Here is a 22,233-nt window from a genome sequence, read left to right on the forward strand (position 1 = left end):
TTTTGGCATGTGTTCCAGACCTTGCACTGATGCCATTTTCAATCCCTGCTTATAGCATCTCTGTTCACTTTGACTTCTGTAGTGACAATCCAGTATTAGTTCACAGATAAATAAACTTTGTTTTGAGTCTGTTAGCATAGAGACAGTTAGTTGCTATAGAGTTGCTACAGTAGCAGACTTGAATTAGGTTTGCAGTAGAGGCAGCTATTCCTACCACACATAGCTACAGCTATCCCTGCCCCAAGGTTGCTGCAGCCTATGCTGTCAGTGCTCACCCACCTTACTAATGGTGGTACTAGACAGGTAATATGGTCATAGTAAGTTGATGTCTCACTAGTATTTGGTGTACCCTGTACGTGTTGTGCTGTCAGTCCCTTCTGGTGGCCGTTTCCATGGCGATTGATGCAATTCCATGGCGACCAATGACATTGAAATACCTTGTGAGATACAAACCAAAGACAATTTGAACAGGAAGCACTTTACATGGTCTATCCGTTTATAAATATACCCACAAGTTTACTGAAAGAGCCAGATTTGTAGAAGTACTTGATTTAGCACGTTTACCTGGGAGTTAAATACTTCGTACTTTTAAAAATCTGTGCCAGGGCTGTGCTACAGGGAAGGGGAAGCACAGCGGTCTCAGGGTAGAAACAAGCACCACAACGGGCAAGACAGTAGCCTTTGCTGTGCCACAGCTGTGGCACCACAAGAGCCGGTGTCAAATTGTGTCACTTTACTGCAGCAGTCGATGTGCTGTGGCGGGAGTGTGCGGGCTGCCCAGCTGCCTGCCCCGGCGTCTGTGCTGCAGGGCTTGAGCTGTCCCAACCGCAGGCCGGAATCCCCATGCGGGACGGGGTCGCTCAAGTCGCCAGAGCCCTGCTCGGGCCACAGCGGCCCTCCGGGGGCCGGGGGCCAGCCCGAAAGCTCCCAGGGTGTCTGCTGGCGCCAGGGGGCGGGGCCTCTGCCGGCGGGCCTGTGACGTCGGCGCTGCAGCCGTTCCAGCCGGACCCCGCGGGAGAGTGACCACGTGATCCGCCTGCAGCCGGGATGGCTCGCGCTCCGCATAACGTGACAGCGTCCCGGGGTGCCCGGCCACCATGGCGCTTCGCGCGCCGCGCACTGATCGGGGGCTGGGGCGGCCGAGGCAGCGGCCACCTGACAAAGCCGCGGCGGCGCTGGGCCGAGCTAAGGAGGGGGCGGTCCCGCGCCAGGGGGCGCTTCCCCGGCTTGGCAGTGCCCGCAGTCAAGATGGAGGCTGCGTGGCCCGCTCGCGCGTGGAAGCGCCGCCAGGACGTGCTTCCGCCCTTCTCCGGTCACGTGATGCGCCGTTCCGGCCCAGCGGCGGTTACGGCGGCGCGGCGGGGACAAGCGGGGCTTTAGTGCGGCCGGTGGGGGGGTTGTTGGCTGCGCCCGTTTCGGCGCGCGGGAGGGTGCCGCAGCGGCTGCGGGGGCTGGGCCGGGGCAGCTCGTGGGGCCTGCGCCCGCCTTCCCCCGGCCTCTGGGTGAGTAGCGCCCTGGGGGCCCGCACCCGCCGGAGCCCCCGGCCCGCCCGTCCCTGCCGGCTCGTCCTCGCTCCGTGCGCGGCGCAGCTGCTTCCCGCCGCCTCCTGCAGGCAGCAGGCGAGAAGGGCGGCCCCGAGCCCGTGAAACGCCCCCTAGCTCAAACGCCGCAGCCTCGGGCCCCGCTCGCTCGCCGGTGCCCCGCAGCCGGGAGAGCCTGGCAGCCTCAGCTGTGTCACTGCCCTGGCTTGAAGCTGCCTCGGCCGCCGGCTGCCCTGGGCTCCTCTCCTCATCCTGCTCGCTTTCTCTCTCCTCAGCTGGGGAAAGAGGGCCGGTGGCCTCCTGGTACCGCGGGCCGGGGCAGCTTCTTAGGCGCTGTTGGCAGTGACAGCCCCTCAGGTAGGACCCTGGGTTCGTCCCGTGGTACGGGATCCCAGAGCCTCGCTTGCTGCTTTCCTTTTCCCACTGTGTTTATGGACACTTTGGGGTGAAGGGGCATTGATAACTGTGACGTTGCAGCACGGTAAATGCATTTCAGCATTTACCCCTTGCGTGCAAGTGATCTTCGCTCCCTTGGATCACCCTGCTGGCTGTGCTGCCCGTGCTTATCTCCGTGCGGCTGCTGTCATGCTATTCTTAGTACCCAGGTTTGAAGCTTGGAATTACCTCAGGCTGCAATTGCCCTTTGACTGCAGTGTAGACGCACCCACTCTGGTTGTTGCCACATGGGAAACCTCCGCACAATTCATCCTTCACCTGACCTTGTGCTCGTATACCTTAATCATAACTGCTCTTCTCTATTAGAGCTCCTCTCTGTAAAAGTGGGGGTGGGTAGGGAATATGCACAATAGTTCTTGGCTTCAGCAAGCAGCACCGCATCACTTTCTACTTCCTTGCCCTTTTTCTTTCCAAATCAGCACGGCTAGCATTGGCAGTGCCAATTTCCATTTGCATTTTTCCTTTGTTATGGTGTGTCTGCTTTTCATTTACTGTAAAAGAACTACCCATTTAACTTTAATTTGTTGCTTTCAGTTTGAGATCCTAGAATGGTAATTTGCTCTTTATTCTTAAAGTAATATGAAGTTAGAGTATTAGCCCTCTTTTTATTAAGGGGGAAATGCTGGCACAGATAGGTGAAGTGACAGTCTCATAGCAAGTCAATTATAAAATCAGCACCTCTGTCTCCTAACATCAGTCCCAATTCTGAATGCTGCCTTGTTCAAGTGGGCTTCCGTTTACCTCCCCCCGCTCCCCCCACCCGCGCAAGGCATTAAGACTAGCAGTGCTAGAGCCTGACCCTCAGACACAGTTTGTAAAATCTGATCTTTAGTTTTCTGATACCAAGCACCATTGTCATTCTGTGCCTCCTTTCCTCTCCCATGTAGATCAATTTTAGTTGAAGTGTCCTAAGGATTATGTAGCTGAAATCCCACTGTTCTCCCTTCTGCTGCTCCAAATGGTGTTTGCCGTCTTGTAAAATCAAAGTTGATGAATTCACTAGCAGTTTAATCTCTGGATTCTGAGAACCATATGAGACTAGGAAACCTACTGAAGTATTGCATGTGTTAGTGCTTGGCAAGTAGAGCCAAACCTACATTATAAAATAGATGTTTAGATTATAAATATTTTATACGGCAATTCTTGTAATGCTTTTCTTGTGTGTGTGTTTTGTTTTTTTTACAGCTGGAAACCAGTTGTCATGCTGTCTTGTATACACAAGCAATTCCAAACATTAGGGAGCCTGTTCTATAAAGTAGACAGTGCTGCAATATAGTGGTATTTGATTGCAAAACGATAGCTGTGCAGATATTTCAGAATGAGCAAAAGAACAAGGAGTGATTCGCCTCTAGGGAGGTTAGTGAAGCCTTAGAACTGAGATGGGCCACACAACACTGGTGGCCACTTAATAAATCTGTTGCCAGAGACTACTTTGGGTACATAAATTCTTGCTAAAATGAAATCTTTTCATTTAATGTGGTGACTCTTAATCCAGTGAACCTTAAAGTGTTTCACTAAGGGCCGGCCTATTTAGAACTGTAAATGTCCTTTGAGCCCTGGAAACATCAGGCTTTGTGTACTTTGCCCATGCAGCAGGCTACCCTGGCCAAGCAGGGAACATGAGTCTTGTGCGAGACGAAAAGAATAATGTAAAAGAGAAGATAAAATTCAAACTCTTAGAAGTAGTAGACCTGTGGGAGCAACACTAAACACACATAGTACACACAGGCCTCTTGCTCCAATTACTTGGGTCCTCTCTGCTCCCTTCACAGGAGTTGTTTAACTTATATGGATTAATGTATACAGCCTTATTTGATGGACAGTTCTAGGCATGAGTGTGGGAAGAATGTTTTTTTAAGTTGCATAGAACTTGAAGCTTTCAGGCTGGGAGAATTCCTTCCGCTACTCTGCCAGAGGTGTCATGAGCTCAGGAAGCCAGAACACAGGCCTGAGGATACTAGTATGGGTTTTTGAGTAGATTGCATGTTAACATGCCCAAAACGTGTTTCCCGTTCCTTAATCTGATCTCCAGTGCAGTCAAACTGTCTTGCAGTTTTGGTGACTTACTACTCTGCTACTACTTTGGGGTAAGATTGAGATGTGGAAAACACAATTTCTATGTGGTTTCAATAAATATTTCATTAACTTAATTTAATTGTAGAGGCCAACGTTTGGCTAATAAATTTACGTGAAGTAACAAATATGACTTAACTGAAGAGGCCCAAATATTTTACAGTTCTTAAAAAAGCCTGCTTGAGAGAGACCACCTCATTGGGTTTGATTTCAGCATCTAACAGCTTTATAGAAATGCTCAAAATCCTTTTTTTTTTTTCTTGACATTAAATTTAAGAATGTTTAGTAAATAGGTGACCTCATTTGATCCTTTTGGAACTGGACTGTTTATATTGTAATATTCTCCATTACAATTGTAATTTTATAGAGGTCAGACACTAGGGACCCGAAGACTGAATTTCCCTCACACTTTTAGAAGGGGTCTCCCCTCCAATACAAGGGTAATTCTGGAGTGGCAGTGTGGGAGAAACCTAAGATCAGTCTTCCCTTAAAAGTTTTGGTGGTAGTGATTTGTCAGTTAGAAGTGTTTAAAGAAAACAAAACAAGTCTCCCTTAAGTAGCATTATTATGCTGCAGAAAAAGCTAACGTAGATGCAGTGTTATTAGTATTTTTCTGGGGTAGATTTTTTTTCATATGGGGAACTGATGAGTTGTACTAGTGGAAGAACTCTTCCTGGTACAAGCTTCGTCTCCCTTCATACTGTTTTGCCAGGACATATAAGTGTTGATAGTGCCTTTGTTCATCTTGCTTTTCACCTGGAAGCACACAGAATATTTTTTCAGTCTGTCTGGATTACAAAATACACAGTAGTGAGAAATTCTATAAATTTACCAGACCACTTGGTTATTTCAGGCTTGAAGTCTTAAGTTACTCAAGTTAAATTGTTTTAGGATAGGGTAGATTTCTGAAACTGGCTTGGCAGAAACCTTTTTTCCTAAGTGAAGTCCTGCTGAAATCTGGGTAAATGACTCTCTTCCCCAGCCCAGGGCTAGGGTTGGAGACTGCTGTCTAATCCCATTGCTTGCTTTCCAAATGTAGCCTGTGCACATGGCCTGAGAAACCATAGCCATTAGAACTGGAATACAGATCCCATGCCATGTCTACAGATTTTTGGGTCAGTCTGTGGGGTTAGCATTGGATAAAAAGGATTATGTGCAATCCTTTGTTACCATTTAGGAAACGTAACTCCTGTACAGGTCTTAGTGTGGGATTTGTGTGTGGTGGAAGGTATTTCTCTGGTCTTTTGCACTCAGAAAAATATCATTCCTGTTATCTGCATTGGAATTAGTCTTAATAAATAGTGCATTTGCACTCTCAAGGTGATCTGGCATTTGCTAAATTACTGGAGAAGTGTATCCCCTTGATTCTGATTCTTCAAGGAAAAAAGTTTGCCATCTATCAATGATTTGTAGCTTTTGGTTTTCTTTGTCAGAATGAGTGGGCCCACATTCCCTTCTCCAGCTGCTGAGATGGCAGAAATTAATCGACTTCAGTATGAAATGGAATACACTGAAGGCATCAGCCAACGCATGAGGGTCCCAGAAAAGCTAAAGGTAGCTCCACCAACTGCTAGTCTGGAACAGAGCATCCAAGAAGGACTTCCAAATGCAAGTGTTACAATGCAGGTCCCAGAGAGGATTGTAGTGGCAGGTACGTTTGCACTTTGGTGTAGGAAAGGCGGATAAAACTTGAACTGCTTTGTTGTACATTCAATGTAGCTTACTGTTGGGATACAAGAAATAGGCATATTTTGGGTGAAGTTATTCAGACACCACAACTTGGAAAATTCTTCCCAAACTTCTGGGTAGCAGCTGATGATTAAATTTTTAAAATGTAAAAAATGTTTCATGGATTTGGAGTATTAGGGCAACTTGTAACTAAGGCAGTTGGCAAATTAAACCTTCTGATGTATATTGCACTGAAGTTTTTCTGACCAGGGCGTGCCTATATTGGGGAATAATTACATGCCCCAGCTCTGTTGTTCAGTTTCCTGTTGCTTTTTCATTACAGTATGTCTGAATTAGAATTCTGTAAATTGCCTTCACTTTACAGTTAGGGCTGCCAGGCTCTGGAATGGACTCCCAAGGGAGGTGGTGCTCTCCCCTACCTTGGGGGTCTTCATGAGGAGGCTGCACAGATATTTGGCTGGGGTGTTATGACCCTGCACTCGTTCCTGCCTGAGGCAGGGGGTTGGACCTGATAATTTGTTTAGGTCCCTTCCAACCCTAAGCATTATGAAACTATGACTTCAGCAAAATTCAATTTTTATTGAATTATATTGGATTCCAAGCTGTAGCATGTGTGGGGATATATTTTAACTTGCGTATTAGGTACAAGTAAGAATTAATCCATTTTTATTCAGAAGCATTATCTGTTGATCTCTCAACTTTTGAGCTGCACTTCTGACATGTTTCGGAAGTGGTGATTGCTACTGCTATGTATTTGTTCTAGTTTGAAACAGTCAGGCTTTCATACTCCAAATTCTCTTTAGATAATTATCTTTAGGCAATCCATAGAATGTTCTTAGGACCTGAACCTGCAAGATGAGTGCCCTTGCTTGTAGTGAAAGAGTTCATGCTCAGTACTTTTCATGGTCACAAATTGTGCATCTAGAAGATACTGCATAAGTATGAGTAATACCTGTAAATATCAGAAATCTCTAATTGTGGCTTCTAGTAACATGCAAAATATGCAGAAGGTAGGAACCTCAAATTATTTGGTGTGTTCAGCAAAGCATTTGGGATGTCTTTGTTGTTTATTGTACATTAATACACCCTATTCTTGCAGGTAATAGTGAAGACATTCCATTTTCCAGACCACCAGATCTTGACCTTCTGCAGTCCACCCCATTCAAACCTTTGGCATTGAAAACTCCTCCTCGGGTTATTTCACTTAGTGAGCGACCACTAGATTTCCTGGACCTAGAAAAACCACCACCACAGACACCTCAAAATGAAGAGGCTAGTATTTTTATTTTATGTTGTTATAGCTGTGAAGTTTTCTATGAAAGAAGTAAAATGGTATGGTCATGGTTCTCTGGTCCAGATTAGTTTGATACTACCAAAATAAGTGTTGATATAAAAATATTTTACAAAGCACTCTGTGTGCCTGCTGGCAATAACAACCCTCTAACCATCTGTCAGTTAAAATTAAATATAGAATCTAAAATGCATCATTACAGTCGCCAAAAGTTGTTTTTTTTGTCTAAGGAGAAAATTGTTCAAGTAAGTTCACTTTCACTGGGACTTTTCAGGTTACTGGAAAAAAGAAACTGCAAATTTCAATTAAAACTATTGCAATTTTTCTTTGTTTTTGTGGGAAATTCATTTAATTTCCCAAACAGTTATCACTCTACTACAGCTTGCTAGAAAGACAAATCACCTGCATTGCAATATTTTCATTTTAATCCCTGTTTTCTACATGGCTGTGCCCTAACTTGGCCTTTTTAAATTGCATGTGAAAAATCTTGCTATCCATGTTAATGAAGAAATCTACGAAAAAGTGTGTTTTAAAATGCATTGTTTGGTTCTAAATTAATTGTAACATTTGGGGAAACTAAATGTCCTGTAGACAGTTTAGTGAAAATAATTGTTAAATGCGTATAGGTGATTAAAAAACTAATAAAATAAAAAGATGTAAAAATCTCTGAACATGTCAAATCTGTCCACTTTGAGAAGTGATTTAAAAAGGGATTGGTTTATATACTACGACTGCCTTAAAGAAAAGGTGACATAGTAAAGGTATATAAAACAACACTGTTAAAGAAGCTGAATCCTAATACCAGGATAAATGGACACCAATAGCTGCTTTTCACCATTTTTTAAATTGTTTTTAATAAAATATATAATGAACCATTGGAACTGATTATTGTGTGTTACTTTTGAGTCACAGAATAGAGCAGTATTCAGAAGTGTGTCAGGCATCTCCTATGTTAGCATAGCCTACATTAAATAAAATATTGTTAGTAAAGTCCATAAAATGTAGTTCACAGGTTGATTCAGCTCTGGCATCAGAATAGGTGAGATGACTTGAGAGATTTTTACAAGCAGCAAAATGTTTATAAACTCCCATTTGCAAATGGAGGGTGTGGGGGGAGGCAGGCAAGGTTCAAAGCTGGCCATTATGGTACAGACCTGTCTGCTAAGCATGTGAAAAGAACATGTCCTGTTGGTGCTGTACCTCAATCAGCAAAACCACTGGGCCAGGTGTGGCTTCTGTCGGCAGAGCTTCTGTGATCTTTTTCATGTTCCTTACCAGTATGACTATGTTGACAAAACTTTGTAGTGTAAGCCTGGGGCTGGTCTATAGCCATTTAATACAGTTCTTTGAGGGCACTACTCAACAATTTTCTTTTCTGCTTGTTTCCTCTTCCACCCTTTATTTGGCAGGTTCGTTCAGTGGGAAGACTGAAGAGAGAACGTTCCATGAGTGAAAACGCTGCTCGTCAAAATGGCCAGTTGGTCAGAAATGATTCCATGTGAGTAGAGAGCTGAGAGGAAGTAACCTCTTGCAACTTAATAGAATTTTTTCTTCCTTCTTCTCTGCTTTTCCCATTTAATGCCTGATTCATTCATTTCAAATACTGAAACACTGGTAAGTAATGCAAGCTTGGACATTGTGGGCATTTTTACACGTGCTTTTGGATCCAGTGCCAGGCGCTTTAATTAGCAAGCTGCACTAATTAAAAGTGCCCTCGTGTCACATGTATCCGCATCCCTGCCCTGAAAAAATGGGGGTGGGGTGCTTTTAGACTAAAGCTCACTGAATGTGTTTTATTTCAAAGTGCCCTGCCGCCACTTTTTCAGTGTGGGGATGCTGATACAGGTGAGAGAGAATGCTGCCAGAGCGTGTCAATTTCTGTGCTCCAGCAGACTCAATCAGTCAAATTTGCTTTGACATGCTGGATTTCCAGTGCACCAGAACAGGCTCCCCACACATCTAAGAGCTCTGTAATACTGCAACATGTCTTCTGAATATTCTTAAATTATTTGTTCAGTCACATTATTTCTGTTGCAACCTTCCTGCACACTTTTTTGTGTAAATTTGTTTTATTGTAAGCTGTGAATTCCAGCTTTAGGTCGGCTGCTTTTCAATGTAATTTCTAGCTGTCTGCCTGTGACTTTGAAAGAGATTATCAGTTGCTAACTCTTTGCAATGCTTTGTCCCAAGTTTAGGTTATTCTTCCCAGAAACTGAGTTCTACTTTGTGCATCAAAGATGTGCATTACAGTATTCTTTCACCTATAACCCGCATCTTTCCCTCCAAAACCAGCTGGGGAAAATTGGGGTGCATTACATTCAAAAGAAAAGGAGTCTGATGCGTCTAGAAATTTGGCAGGGAATAGGGAGTGGTAGGAGCCACAGTAATGAACACTGTCACTGCTCCTTCCCTTCCCTTCCTTCCCCCTGTCAAATTTCCAGACATATGGCAGACTCTCCTTCCCAGCTGCACACCAGGTCAGGCCAGTATGTGGGGCTCAGCCGCAGCCAGACCCGGGACGCTGAGTCAGACCCAGCGCAGTGGCTTCATTATCGTGTGCCAGGACAGTCCCAGAATGCCAAGTCTGGGACCATATGTTGTCTCCAGGGCTACATGCCGGGTCAGATCAGCATGCAGCCCTGGACCCATGGGCCCGATGCTTCACATGGGGCTGGAAGCAGGTTCTGTTTGCTACCTGCTGCCTCTCACTTACTTCGGTTGTAGATTTATTTATTTTTCTTCAGGCTCCCCTTCAAAATTAAGGTGTGTACTATATACAGAAGCGTGCTATATTTGAGAAAGTATAAGTAATTTTGGCTATAGACAAACATACCTTTTAAACTTTCCAGAGGAAAGGAGGAGGTGCTGCTCAGGAACATGTATCAACTGTTACAGTGCAACTGTCCCCCTGCTCCTGTTGTGTTATAAATTAGCTCAATCACTGCAACTTAAACCAGAAATGAAACAGTGCTAAAGTTTGAGTGGTTTTGCTGTGCTTGCATCATCACAGAAGCATGCAGATATAACAGCTATGACAACCTGTATCAGTATTATTTGATATGATAGAATTATGATGTCTGCCTGTTCTTTACCTTTCTTGTTATAGTGTATATTGAGTTTATCAATATATCTTAATGTTGAGAGAGCAGAGAGTGGTAGACGTCCTTTTTCGATAGAACGCTGGGTTTGGAAGTGATGTAATTCTATATGTTTATCCCCTTTGAATTAAAATTAATAGAACAATTAAATAGTTAAATATTGAGTGTATTTCCCCTCCAAGTTATGTTCAGGAAGCCTCTTTTTGCAGTCTGTTATTCCTCATTTGTATCATCAGTCCACAATAAACATGGAATTTTTTGTTTTGGAGCTCCTTTAATTTGCAATTTTAAATCAGTGTTCACCGTTATTCAGAAACATAAACAGAGTTTGTTGTTGTTGTCATGTATTCCTTGTTCCATTGCTGAAAATGCCACCAGTTTGAATACTTTTGCTTGGTTTAAACAAAGCTGATTTGGCTAATAAGCCTGTGTACTGTCTTGGCTATATGCTTACTCTTGGCTCCATCCAGGAAGCTTTTGTGGTATACTGACTGATTTGACAGAGGTCTAAATGAATTGCAGTAACCATTTATTTTTGTCCTTGGATAGATCCAGTCCACTTCTCTCCACAGACTGTAAAAGTCTGTGTTTTCCAGCTTAAATTCAGGTCACATCAAACCAGTGAAGTAGTTTAAATAAATAAGACACGTATTGAAGAAAATATTTGGCCTCCTGGAAGATGTTTAATGATTTTTTTTTCTTGCCCCCCCTTGGTCTGCCTTTATATGCTGGCTTGACTGACAGCCAGGATTTTTTCTGTGCTGTCTATTTGGATGTCTTGCTAAAGGCTATTCTGGACATATTTCTCTGAGGCCTATTGTAAATGTGGTTTGTGTGTCCATCAGAGGTAGAGCACAGCCATTTTGGAATAGTTGTCAGACTGAGTTTCTGTCAACATGTCTTAGTGGATGGGTATAATTTTAACTTCTTTTTCCCTATCCACCCTGGCCACATACTGTTGCAGATAGAGCCTGGAGTTTCAATATGTGTGCTGTGAGAGTGATGGTATTGAAAAGAGTGACATTCTTGGAAGTGCCTGCCCAGAACAAAGCAAAAGACTTGGCTTCACTCCTGATTTTATATCTAAGTACTGCAGACAGTTGTTACTGAATGTGTTGTCATCTACTTTCTCATCATCCTATCATGTAGTGGCTGTCATTAACATTTTTAGTGGGATTTGGGTTGAACTGTGAAAGTAATTCTTGAATGCTCTTAAAGACCAGCTGGTATGGTAATGATTAGGCATGCATTTTACAGTTACTAACTATGAAACAGTAATGATAGCTCCTTAAATTACTTTCCCTCTATTTATAAGGATGCTTATTTAAGAGAATTGCAATTATTGTTCAAGGTGGCACAGATCAGATACTGTCCCAAGAAATAAAATGCCACGGTTCCAGTCACCCCTCTCCACTAAGGACTACACGTAAGCTTAACTATTAATTATGGTATCTGAAAATCAAGAATTTAATATTGCTCAGAGCTATATAATTAATCTTCTGCCCAAGTAACTGTAATTCAGTGCACAATATCTGAAATAGCTATTGCTATCCTGAATGTGTGGCTTCTGTCTGTAGTTTTGGGGGGGCTTCCTCAAATTTTGTCACATCATTCCTCTTATAAGATACAGAGGAAAAAATAGTACTTGGGCTTTCAATGCTGGGAGCTGTTTCAGTGACAGTGGAAACAGAAAGGAGAGCATCTCCATTTGTAACATTATTTGTAAGACAAAAAATAGTAGTATAATGTTTAACATTGTGGATAAGTAAGCTTATTTTGATGATTTTTTTTTTTTCATTCTTCCTTGGCTGCTACAGCCTGATTGGGGCAATAAACTCTTAAGCATTACCAACTAATAATGGATCAAAGTGTTCCATATTTTCATTCTGAAGCGAGCAGTCCAGCAAGAATGGGTGACAAAAAAGTGTGTGTAATTCTGCTTTTTCTGCTTCTCATTTTTACCAGAAGATGCTGGCATTTCCCTAGAGGCCAGCCTCACAGTTCAAAAAGTGCCTTTCTTTTAACAACCCTTGGAGAAGGAGGTGATGGTGTGTACACCTTTTTAAGAAAAAAGGACATGCACTTAACTCTTGTATTAATCTCTGTCAAAGGTGCTTGACCTTGATTACCTAAATCTGTTTGCCAGTAATGTGGTTTAAAAATGTGAGGCAGAGAAATAGCTGAAATAATAAGTAAGAAAACACCTAATCTGTGTCTTCCTGAAAACCTGTTAAGCCAGAAGCCTGAACTACTTGTTGCTAGTTTTGCTATAGCCACGCACATGCATTTGACTGTTTTACGTGGTAACTACAGAATGCTAAAGACAATCTTGCTAAAAACTCTTGGAAAAGAATTTGCTTCATGAAAATGCTTTTTGAAAAAATTCTGCAGCAATATGGTATTAAGACCCAAGCAAAAGAGTAAAAATGCTAAGAGTAGGGGAAGCTTTTGAGCTACCTTAGTAGCAATAGTATATAATGACAAATGAGAGAGATTCTGATTAAATATTTGACAGTCATGGCAGAGCTGTTTGTCAGAACTTTATTCCATAATGTCCTGTTCTCCATACTCTCTGTTAGTCCTTTCTAGATGGCATACTTTATACTTAAATCAATTAAGAGGCACGTTTCTAAGTCCTAGGTCAAGTCACAGAAGAGGATTTCACTTAATTCGGTAGGCCTTCTCTTTTTTTTCAGGTACAACTCCTTTTTTACCTCTAATTTCAGCTGTGTGCAGATTTTAATTGCCAACCTTGGTCAGAACAAAAACAGGTTTTTCCTTGATGCTGAATACAATGCATTTTAGAGGGAAAGAGAAAAGGTAATGATTGCCTTTTTTTTTAGAAATGTCAATAAGAATATTCTTTCAGCTTGTGGTAGTTTGGCTCACATTCAGGAGAAAATAGACCTTATGATGTGAATAGTCTCTTAGACTCTGTCTTGCAAACCACTATAAATTAGTAGTGCAGTTCAGAGTCCCAAACTGGCTGGATAGAGCACAGCATTCTACTGATTAGATCATAGGGTTAAGAGTCATGTACCTCCAGAATCTATTATTTATTCTTAACTCTGCCTTTATCTTCCTTGTGAGAGCTTCAGCTTTATTCAGTGCAGCTGTTGATGCAGAAGAACATTAAAGGCATTGTTGCCATTTCAGTTCAGTGATTCTTGTGAAATATTTACAGAAGCTTTCACACAGAAATAACATCGCTGATTGCAGGCTGGAGGGTTGGAGTGTCAGCAATGTTCTCTAGTTGTCTTGTGTCCAAGCTCTGCACTTTTGTGGCCTTTTGAAAGCTATCGCCTATCCATTTCCATTTGGGTTGACTTAAATCACATCCTTTCATTAGGACCAAGAGCAATGACATTCGATCTGAAGCCTCCTGTGCTTTGATATCCTTCCCTTCTCCCTCAACCCTGCAAATTCCAGATGGGAATAAATTTCCTTACGAATTTGCTGGCGGGGCAGAATCTCTTTGTCTGGCCCAGTTTGCTATCTCTTCAATTGTCTTTATCAGTGGATATTATGATATGTGGTAACCATGCAAAGCAAAAATGGAACATGGTTGCAGTGACTAATGCTGTTAATCCCAAAATAACAGTAATCCTAAATATAAAAACAAGGAAGTATAGATGATCTTTTCAAGCACGAAGAACACGACAGACACCTTAAGATTATGAAATAGATGCTTGCCAATGTTTTTATTTCTGCTGTGTTAAATTTTTGCATAAATATTTTACATACCAATTTGAAGTGCAAATATCTTGGAATGTTGTACCACCTACGCACTCCTGTACAGCTTTAGGAGCAGAGCAACACCCGTGCATGTTTCAGTAGAGCTTCATTTTGTTTCTGTCAGACAAAAGGTGTAATCTTGGCACCAGTCAATAACCAGAACAGCTACATTCCTCACAGTTCTTAGAATAACTAAACATCTGCATTCTCTGACCCAGTCAGTCCAACCAGCAAGTAACCTATTTCCCACTATTAATACTGAGTGTGAGTTTAGCAGTTTCCTGGGAATTTAGGGGGAAAAAAGCAGGAATATTGGGAGCTGGGCTCAAAATACGGCAGGAGTAAAGCAGAAATCATAGAAAATTAGATTTGGAAGGAACCTCAGGAGGTCATCTATTATTCCAACTCCCTGTCCAAAGCAGTACCATCCCCTACTAGATCATCCCAGCAAAGGTTTTGTCTAGCCAGGTCTTAAAAACCTCCAAGGATTAAGATTCCACAACCTCTCTGGGTAACCTGTTCCAGTGTTTTCCTAGCATCCTAGTGAAAAAGCTTTTCCTAATATCTAACCTCAACTTCCCTTGAAATGAGGTGCAAAAGAGATCCAGGGAAGTGTATCCAGTGTTAGCCATGAGGAATTGTCTTATATTAAAAAGTATCTTAGGATGTGAAGAGTAAAGTGAACCAGACTTTCTTTAACCTTGCATATTATGGAAAAAATCAATACTAATGCTTACATTTTAAACTGTGCACTTTTTGGTATAAAGTCAGGAGTTTAGTTCATGCACTTTGTTGCCTATGAAAGATTAATTTTGTGTCTTTATTCTGACTACTGACTATTTCTCTTAATTTTTTTGTTCTTATTGGTTGGACACATGAAAATCAAAATGCTATCTCAATCTTGCTCTTCAATCACAATGTAAAGCTAAGACTTCTGCTTCAGTTATTGTGGAATTATCAAGTTATCATTGCTGAATTGTTAAACAATTCTCTTTTAATTAGTACTTTCAAAAGAATTTAGGGGTGGAATTTTCAAAAACAGATGGCAAACACTGCCGCTTTCATGTCGGTGGGAATTTTACCACTGCCTACAGTTGGTGGCAGTTAATGAATAGTGAGGGCTTTTGAAAATCTTATCCTGTATAACTATACTGAAATCACCCTTTGCAATATTTAATTCCTAAAAGCATGCATTAATGTTTATTCATGTTCCCTCTACTAATGACTTTTGATATGCTTGCCTGGTTTTGATGGGAGGATGGTAAGACCAAATGGAATCAACTTGAATTTGGGAACTGGGACTAGCTGAAGAATTTCTTTATTTAAAGTCTGACTACAGTATTTCTCTCTTCGTTTACTATGCTTATATGTACAGTGTGACACCATCACTACAACAGGCTCGTGTCTGTCCTCCCAATATGTTACCCGAAGATGGAACTAATCTTTACTCTGCTCGTGGCATTTTGTCGCTTATCCAGACTTCCACTCGTAGGGCTTACCAGCAGGTCTTGGATGTGCTGGATGAAAATCGCAGGTGATTGGTCATCAGTGATTCTGCCAGCTTTTACTGCTTTTTCTTTCCTCCCCCTTTTTAGTGGAATGTGGTTTCTGTTTACTAAATAATGAGATGAAATTATTTGCTTTGCTTTGCTTTGCTTTATTTTGCTTTCCTTGTTCATAAGCAATTTAACTGTCCAAAATTCACATTTCATAAAACTTCATTATCTAGTAACTTGCTTCAACCAAATACGATATTTAATAATTAGTTTTGGTTTTCCTCTTAGTAAAAATTAAAATAGGAAGCATTGATTTGGGGTTGTAGAGCTCTGCTTATGTGCTGTTTACAAGCGTTTGTTTTCTGTAGTTTGTGGATCACAAGTCTGCAGATCTTATTATAACCTCCTATATGTTACTGCTGGTCCTAAGTATGAGAGAGAATTGATGAGATTTGGTTGATGATGTCATGATTCACTAAGCCAGATATTAAGGAGCTGGCAAGCAAAATTCTTTCCTACAGCTTTTTTGGAAATAATGACAGAACATCTCTAGGCTATGTCAAGGACTATTCTAGCCAATTAACTTTCATACTACACGAATGCTGCTGCCTGTCATTTTTTTCTCCTCAGTTTTATTCAAGAGTGATAGGTGATGTGTACTGTTAGGGGAAGGCTATATTCTGGTTGCTGTTTTGAGAATAGCTTCTTGTGTGCTGCCTTGTTACTGAGAAGTGTATTATTGTAATAAGTTTACATATTTATGAAGAAGCTCCTTATTCATGAGCTAGTTTTTTAGGGCCAAAATGAGCCCTGATAGATGGAACACCACTGGTCTCTGGAAAATTCTGCCTGCTCGCTCTTCCCAACTTCATTAGAATGTGACCTTTTTATTCTTAATTTGTTTTTTATTCTTATTTTTTAAGATTAAAGCATCTAGCAGTTGAATATCCCTTGGCAAGTTTAATTTAGTAGCTTATTCCTTTACTTGGAAGGGGTGTATTAGAGGTACTAGTAACAAATGCACGTAGCCTGCCTCCAGTTCTTGCTGAGGGGCTGATCCAAAAGCATGATAATTGAGGCATCCCTGTAATCACCCTCTAGGCTTTGCACCGAGGAATTCTTTAAAAAATTGCATTCTGTCTTTGGGTATTATCACTTCTGTGGAACTTTTTCTAGGGTACGTTAGTGTTAAGTGAACCTTTTTCTAAATTTATTTCAGTAAGGAAATGCAACCATCAAGTCAGTCTTATCATACATGTACACACATGTGCATGCACGTGTTGTCGTTTTTCAAACTGCCGTTCTGCCCTTCAGCTGAGCAGAGTTGCTAGTGTGATAACATTGAGTCACCTACTTTAAGATCACATATCTATGCAGCGCTTCCGACTTACTGATTCTCTACTGATAGACTGGGATTTTTGGAGAAAGCTTGAGTAATTAATTAGATGGCTAATATCTGCTGAATTTGAGATGGTCACCTAATTCCCTTTAATACTTGGGCATCCAGGTCGTTATTTTTGCCAGAATTAATCGCCTGTCAGAAAGGCAAACTAAATCATTACTATCTATCCACCTATCAGTATTAATAAGAGGTCAGACAGAATGCTAGTTGTTTCAGTTTTGCAAAGTTTTTGCCCCCAGGTTTGCTCCCATCTATGCTAAATAGTACATAAAAGTGTGTATGATGCAGAAGACTTCTGTTTAAAAAATATGGGCTGTGAAATTCTTCCCCCAGTGAAGTCAGCGAGATTTGCTATTGATTTTAGTTCAACAGGGTTTAGCTCATATTTTCTTGGATACATGAAAACTAGAACCTGCTGCTAATATTTTTCTTTCTTGCTCACTACACAAATTAGCTGACAAGTTTCCAAGGCTTTGAATACTTGGGTGTTTTAATTTTGACATGTAATATTGAAAGCCATGGAAGAGACTGGAAACAATTGCTATCCACCTCTGATTTTTGGCACAGGTCACTTTTATAAAATATTGATTAGATAAAATGTATTTAATTCTTTTGGAGTAAATATTTTCAGCTGTTTAGTTCTAGTCCATTCCGTGACTGAAGTAGGAATGTGAAATTTGGATGATATGCTTGCATTATTGCAAAATATCGATCATTTAAAAAGATTTCAAATATCTTCTCGCTGTATAGGCATAGCATTCTCTGTTTACTTAAAGCATATTTGTTCTATTTTAATATTTGTATACTGGATGAAATCTTTTAAAATGAGCAAGCTGTAATTATGTGCTTTTTACTGGAAATACTCTTTACTTTTGTATTGGCTTGCTTTTCTCTTAAAATATTTTTTCCAATTATGTTTCAGTCTACTAAAAGTATTAATAGTAGTCGCCCTTCATGCTGCTGTAGGTAAGAAAACTACTCGTAGTGTTATCAATATAGCTAATTTACTTAGACTGTTTAAACAGGGAGGACAAATTGATTCTCACTTCATTTATATTGTCAGTCTGTCCTTGCATTTCATTCAGCGTGGACAGTAAAAATAGGTCAGTTTTTACTTGCATGTAGTAGGGGTGCACCAATAAAGTTTTTGGGGGGCTGATACAGATAGCCAATTTTTAAGAAGGCATATTGGCTGATACCAGTCCTATTTCCGATACAGCTGCATGCAGCTGTAGTTTGTGGTGGTGAAAGGGGAGGGGGGAAGGAAGGGCTGTGGGGGGGGCATATCAGTGCCCCCCATGGTGAGGGAAGGAGTAGGGCTAGGGTAGGGTAGGCGCTGCCCAGCTGGGGCAGGCATGGGACAAGAGCTGCGGTTCATCGGGGGGGGCCGCCTCACTGCCAGTCTGGGCGAAAGGCAGTAGTGCAAGCTACGGCTCCATCCCTGTCCGGGCAACACCAGCCCCACTCCCTCCCTCACTGTGGGGGGTGTAGATCTGCACCCCCATGCCCCTTCCCTCCCCTTTCAGCACAACAGACTTACCAGCTGCACGCAGCTCTCCCCACTGCCGGGATGTGCTCCTCACTGCTTGCATGCTGCGCTGCAGCTGCGCGAATATATGGGCATTTATTGGCCAAATTATGAGCCACATCAGGCCAATTTCCGATATAGTCAATTTTCTTTATATCAGTGACTATCTGATATCGGACTGATGTATCAGTGCACCTCTAACATATAGTGAGTTTCACTTTTCACATCTTGTGTAGTACCTCAGTTTTTGTTCTCAATACTGTAGGAGATTTGTTTGTTTCAGCATAGTTAGGTTTTTGACACAATTTAAACTTGGAGCCAAAAAGGGGCCAAAAATTTGATCAAGGTACAGGTTAATCTGTTTTCATAATACCATCACCCAAAAGATAGCAGTATAATGGAAATATAATTAAGAGTGAGTTGGGTTTTGACCTTACTTATTTGAATTTGGTCTTCACACTTGACCTGCTGTCTCTTCATAAGACAGCCCAAAGATTTTTCTATTGAAGTAAAGTTTGTTTAGGATTCCTTACCTAAGTAACTTTCATTCCCCAAAATGGCAGTGTCACAACATCATCTCAGATGCTGGCTGTTTGGTTTTTTTTTTTTTATTTTAAAATTATTTGGCACAAGATTGTAGTTATATTAAGATTAGCTGATTGAACTTGTTGGATCTGGGATCTGAGATAAGATAAAAGATGGTGAATAAAAGGCACTTGGGATTTGGGGGTGACTTGGAGTTAAGAGAAAATGTGTGTATGGGGGGAAAAAGATTAGACTGGTGGGGGTCTGCAGTGCCATAGCTGCTTGGAGAGCACAGCATGGAGCTGTAGTAGCCTAATGTTTCTGCACTTGAAGGTCTTTCTTGGTGGGCACTAGGAGAAAAAAAGAGGAAAGTAACTTTATTTTGCCTGTAGTTCATCAGTAACTTCCTCTCTGATAGAACCATAAATAATAAATTGGAGCAGTTTCTTACCTGGTTCACTTCCAAGTTGCTTCCACACAGCCCCAGTCGTCTGATAGCCCTAACTCACCCTCTGTAAGATTTCCAGGTCGAGCTTTGGATCGGTAGTTCAGAACTTTTTGGATTCAAGGCACCCCTCCATAACTTGTGAACTAAGCATTTGAAAAAACTAATTTATTAAAGTGTTTACCTCCTTGAAGAGGAGCCAGGCTGTGGGGGACATGGCAGCAGCCAGGCAGGGAGGATCTTGAGTCTGTACTTATCTGCTTGCTTATCGTCTTCCACCTCATCATCCTCCAAAAGATCTCAGCATGCTGGTTGAGAATTGCTGGTTTAGATACACAACAGATCAGCATAGAGAACCTTACTTGACATCTCTTATCTCATGGATTGTGAGAAGCTGTTGGTCTCCAGGGATGTCCAGCTAGAATCTTTAAAGATCACAAGGATTACTGACAGATGTGCAGCTCCCCACTCTAACTCATGATACTTCACATGAGTTTGGGCGGGGAGGATCATGCTTCACTTTGGAGCCATTCTAGCAGAGAGAGAGGCTGCCTGTTTGCAGCCTCTCTCCCCTAGCCCCACCTATCCCCCTCCCAGCTCCTGTGCTGTCTGTACAATGGGAGGAGGGAGAACAGAGGGGAAGGAGCTCTGGGCTGGGGTTTGCCCAGGCTGAGCTGAAGGGGAAGGGGGAGCCATGAGGTGGGGGAGCTTCAATCCACTTCACCTGCTACTCCTCCACCCCCCACCCCCCCCCAAGTCTTGCAGACAGCACCGCTCCGATCAGACAGAAGTTAATGAAGGTGGTCTGCTTTTGGAGCACCTTCATCTGAACCATCATTAGATGAATGTTAATTTGTTGTGTGATTGGGTATTTTTAAAGCACTCTGCAGCCATACACTTCTGTCAGTATGGCTGTAAAGCGCTTTCAAGGGGCCATTTGCACAACAAATGTCACTTCTGTCAGTGCCCTAAATTTGTGCACTCATATGAAATAAACTGAATGCCTAGACATTTGACTTGGATTACTTTTCTTTCTCTTCCTCCCTCAATCCATGTGTGCATGACTGCATTATTGCTGTGATATATATCCCAAAATGTGCTGTCCCAGACAGAGGGAGGACAAGAGCAAACTCATTTAGCCATTGCACTGCCATATTCCCTTCTTCCCCCCACCAATCATGCAGCAGCACCTTGTAGCATGGTTCCCTCCCATATTCCACTATGTATGTCCTGAAACATGTAGCATGAAGTACACCTGGCTTCAGGGACATATCTAATTCTGATTGTGATATTAAATATTTATTTATGTAATAGACAAAATAAATACTCAAGTAAACAGTTGTTATTGTGACAAAAGCTATTCCAATCATTAAGGAAGCCTGTGCAAAAACTTACTAACCAGATCAAATATGTATTTGTGGATCATATTTTATAAAATAAAGTAATAACTATTTGTAATAGTTAAATGATCTTGTGTAGTAATATTTTAATGGCTTCTGAGTTCTATGCAAGCAGTTTTGTATTTGGAGTGATTATTACTTCTTTTGATGTCTGCAATCAAGTTTGATGTGGCAGGGAAAAATGCTAGTGGTTCTTTTAACAAACTGAATTGCACAGGAAATTAATTCACTTGAAGCTTTTCAAATATTCCTTGACTAATATGGGTGGTGGCATTGTCTTGCCCACAAATTAAAATTTAGGATTTAGATTGGATAAGAACCTATGGAGGTTTGGCTTCCATTCTTCACAATGCTCTCAGATGGCTATCTCCATGCAAGCAATAGTTCTCTCTCAGATGTAAGGTGTTTCAAAATGACCTTTTAGAATACACTTTTTAAGTTACTGCAGAACTAAGGTTGCCACAACTTGTTTTGGCAGTCAGGATTAGAAAGACTGAAATTCCTTGGATTTGAAATAATGAGGACAGTGCAAGCTACATAGGTTGGATTAAAGTTGTGTAATGGATTTCAACCATGAAGGTTGAAGTCCGGATATAAGCCCGCTTCTAACTGGAGTTGGAAGGAAAATTTCTATCTGGACAGCCTATCCCTTCTTACACTTATCTAGCTCTGGCTTCTGCCAGTTAAGGTATAAGGACTGGTGGTCTGAGATAGATGGAAAAGGGAGTTCCTATCCTTTTATAAACATATTAAAAACACCACCTCCTGAACTGGAACAATGTCACTTTATTGAATACAATGGACCTCACTTGTTTCAGGAAAAAACATTCTCCTGTTAGGTGGTGTTCTGGTTTGGTGTGAGGGGAGGAGGGAGGTTAGTAAAATAACTTCCTTCATTTGCAGTTAGTTTGCAGTATGGGTAAGTTTAGTGCTTATGCAAATGGAACATTAGTAGTGCTGATGTGAGCCAGCCTTACAGCAAGTAAGCACTGTGCAAGTTTCAGGGCATAACTCTAAATGTACCGTTCAGTCTTAATCCTCTTGAAATAAACCTCTTGATCCTCTTAATAAATTGGGATGCTTTTGCACAGTGCTGCTCACATCCTGTGGACTGCATCTCCCCTTTGTCTGTACACCTCTACCCTAAATACCTTCATACCTGGTATCTTTAGTACTCTTAGAGAGTTCAGGCTATACTTAAGGTAGTTGTGAGGTCCTGTTATCTATAATTAGCATAAGTGAAAGGAAAGGTGGAAAAGAGCCCAGTTAACTGTGTACAGCCTATGTACAGCAGCAGGCAGTAATGATACTTTGAGCCTCATTTTCTATAGTGGAGAACACTCATCATTCCCATTTAAGTCAGTAGGCCTTCTGGAATTAGTCTTACTGCCTGTCCATCAGGCACAAGCCTGGTGGATACAGTAGTGGCAATGAGTGAAGTCCTGGATCTTTATTTTCTGCTGAGATGGAGCTCTTGGGGGTGTGAGAGTATAGAGGGCTAAGTGAGTGGGAGAAGAGGAACTTTAGCCAAATAAGATGGCTAAAGAAAGGCCC

The 22,233-nt window shown here is 41.6% G+C and overlaps 1 protein-coding gene across 23 annotated transcripts in view; it reads left to right on the forward strand.

Moving 5' to 3' along the window:
- Positions 1–1,028: 1,028 nt before the first annotated feature.
- Positions 1,029–22,233, forward strand: part of MFF (mitochondrial fission factor) — a 29,395-nt gene continuing 8,190 nt past the window's right edge. For 2 of the 23 annotated variants that reach the window (XM_019491713.2, XM_019491715.2), the window contains exons 1-4: positions 1,039–1,502; positions 5,484–5,721; positions 6,859–7,031; positions 8,460–8,548. In XM_019491713.2, the coding sequence (XP_019347258.1) occupies positions 1,098–1,502; positions 5,484–5,721; positions 6,859–7,031; positions 8,460–8,548 (905 nt within the window). In that variant the 5' untranslated portion in view covers positions 1,039–1,097. The other 21 variants (XM_014602834.3, XM_019491717.2, XM_019491718.2 and 18 more) reach the window with 21 other exon arrangements.

The sequence above is a fragment of the Alligator mississippiensis genome, chromosome 7 (genome assembly GCF_030867095.1).
Source record: "Alligator mississippiensis isolate rAllMis1 chromosome 7, rAllMis1, whole genome shotgun sequence".
Classification (NCBI taxonomy): domain Eukaryota; kingdom Metazoa; phylum Chordata; order Crocodylia; family Alligatoridae; genus Alligator; species Alligator mississippiensis.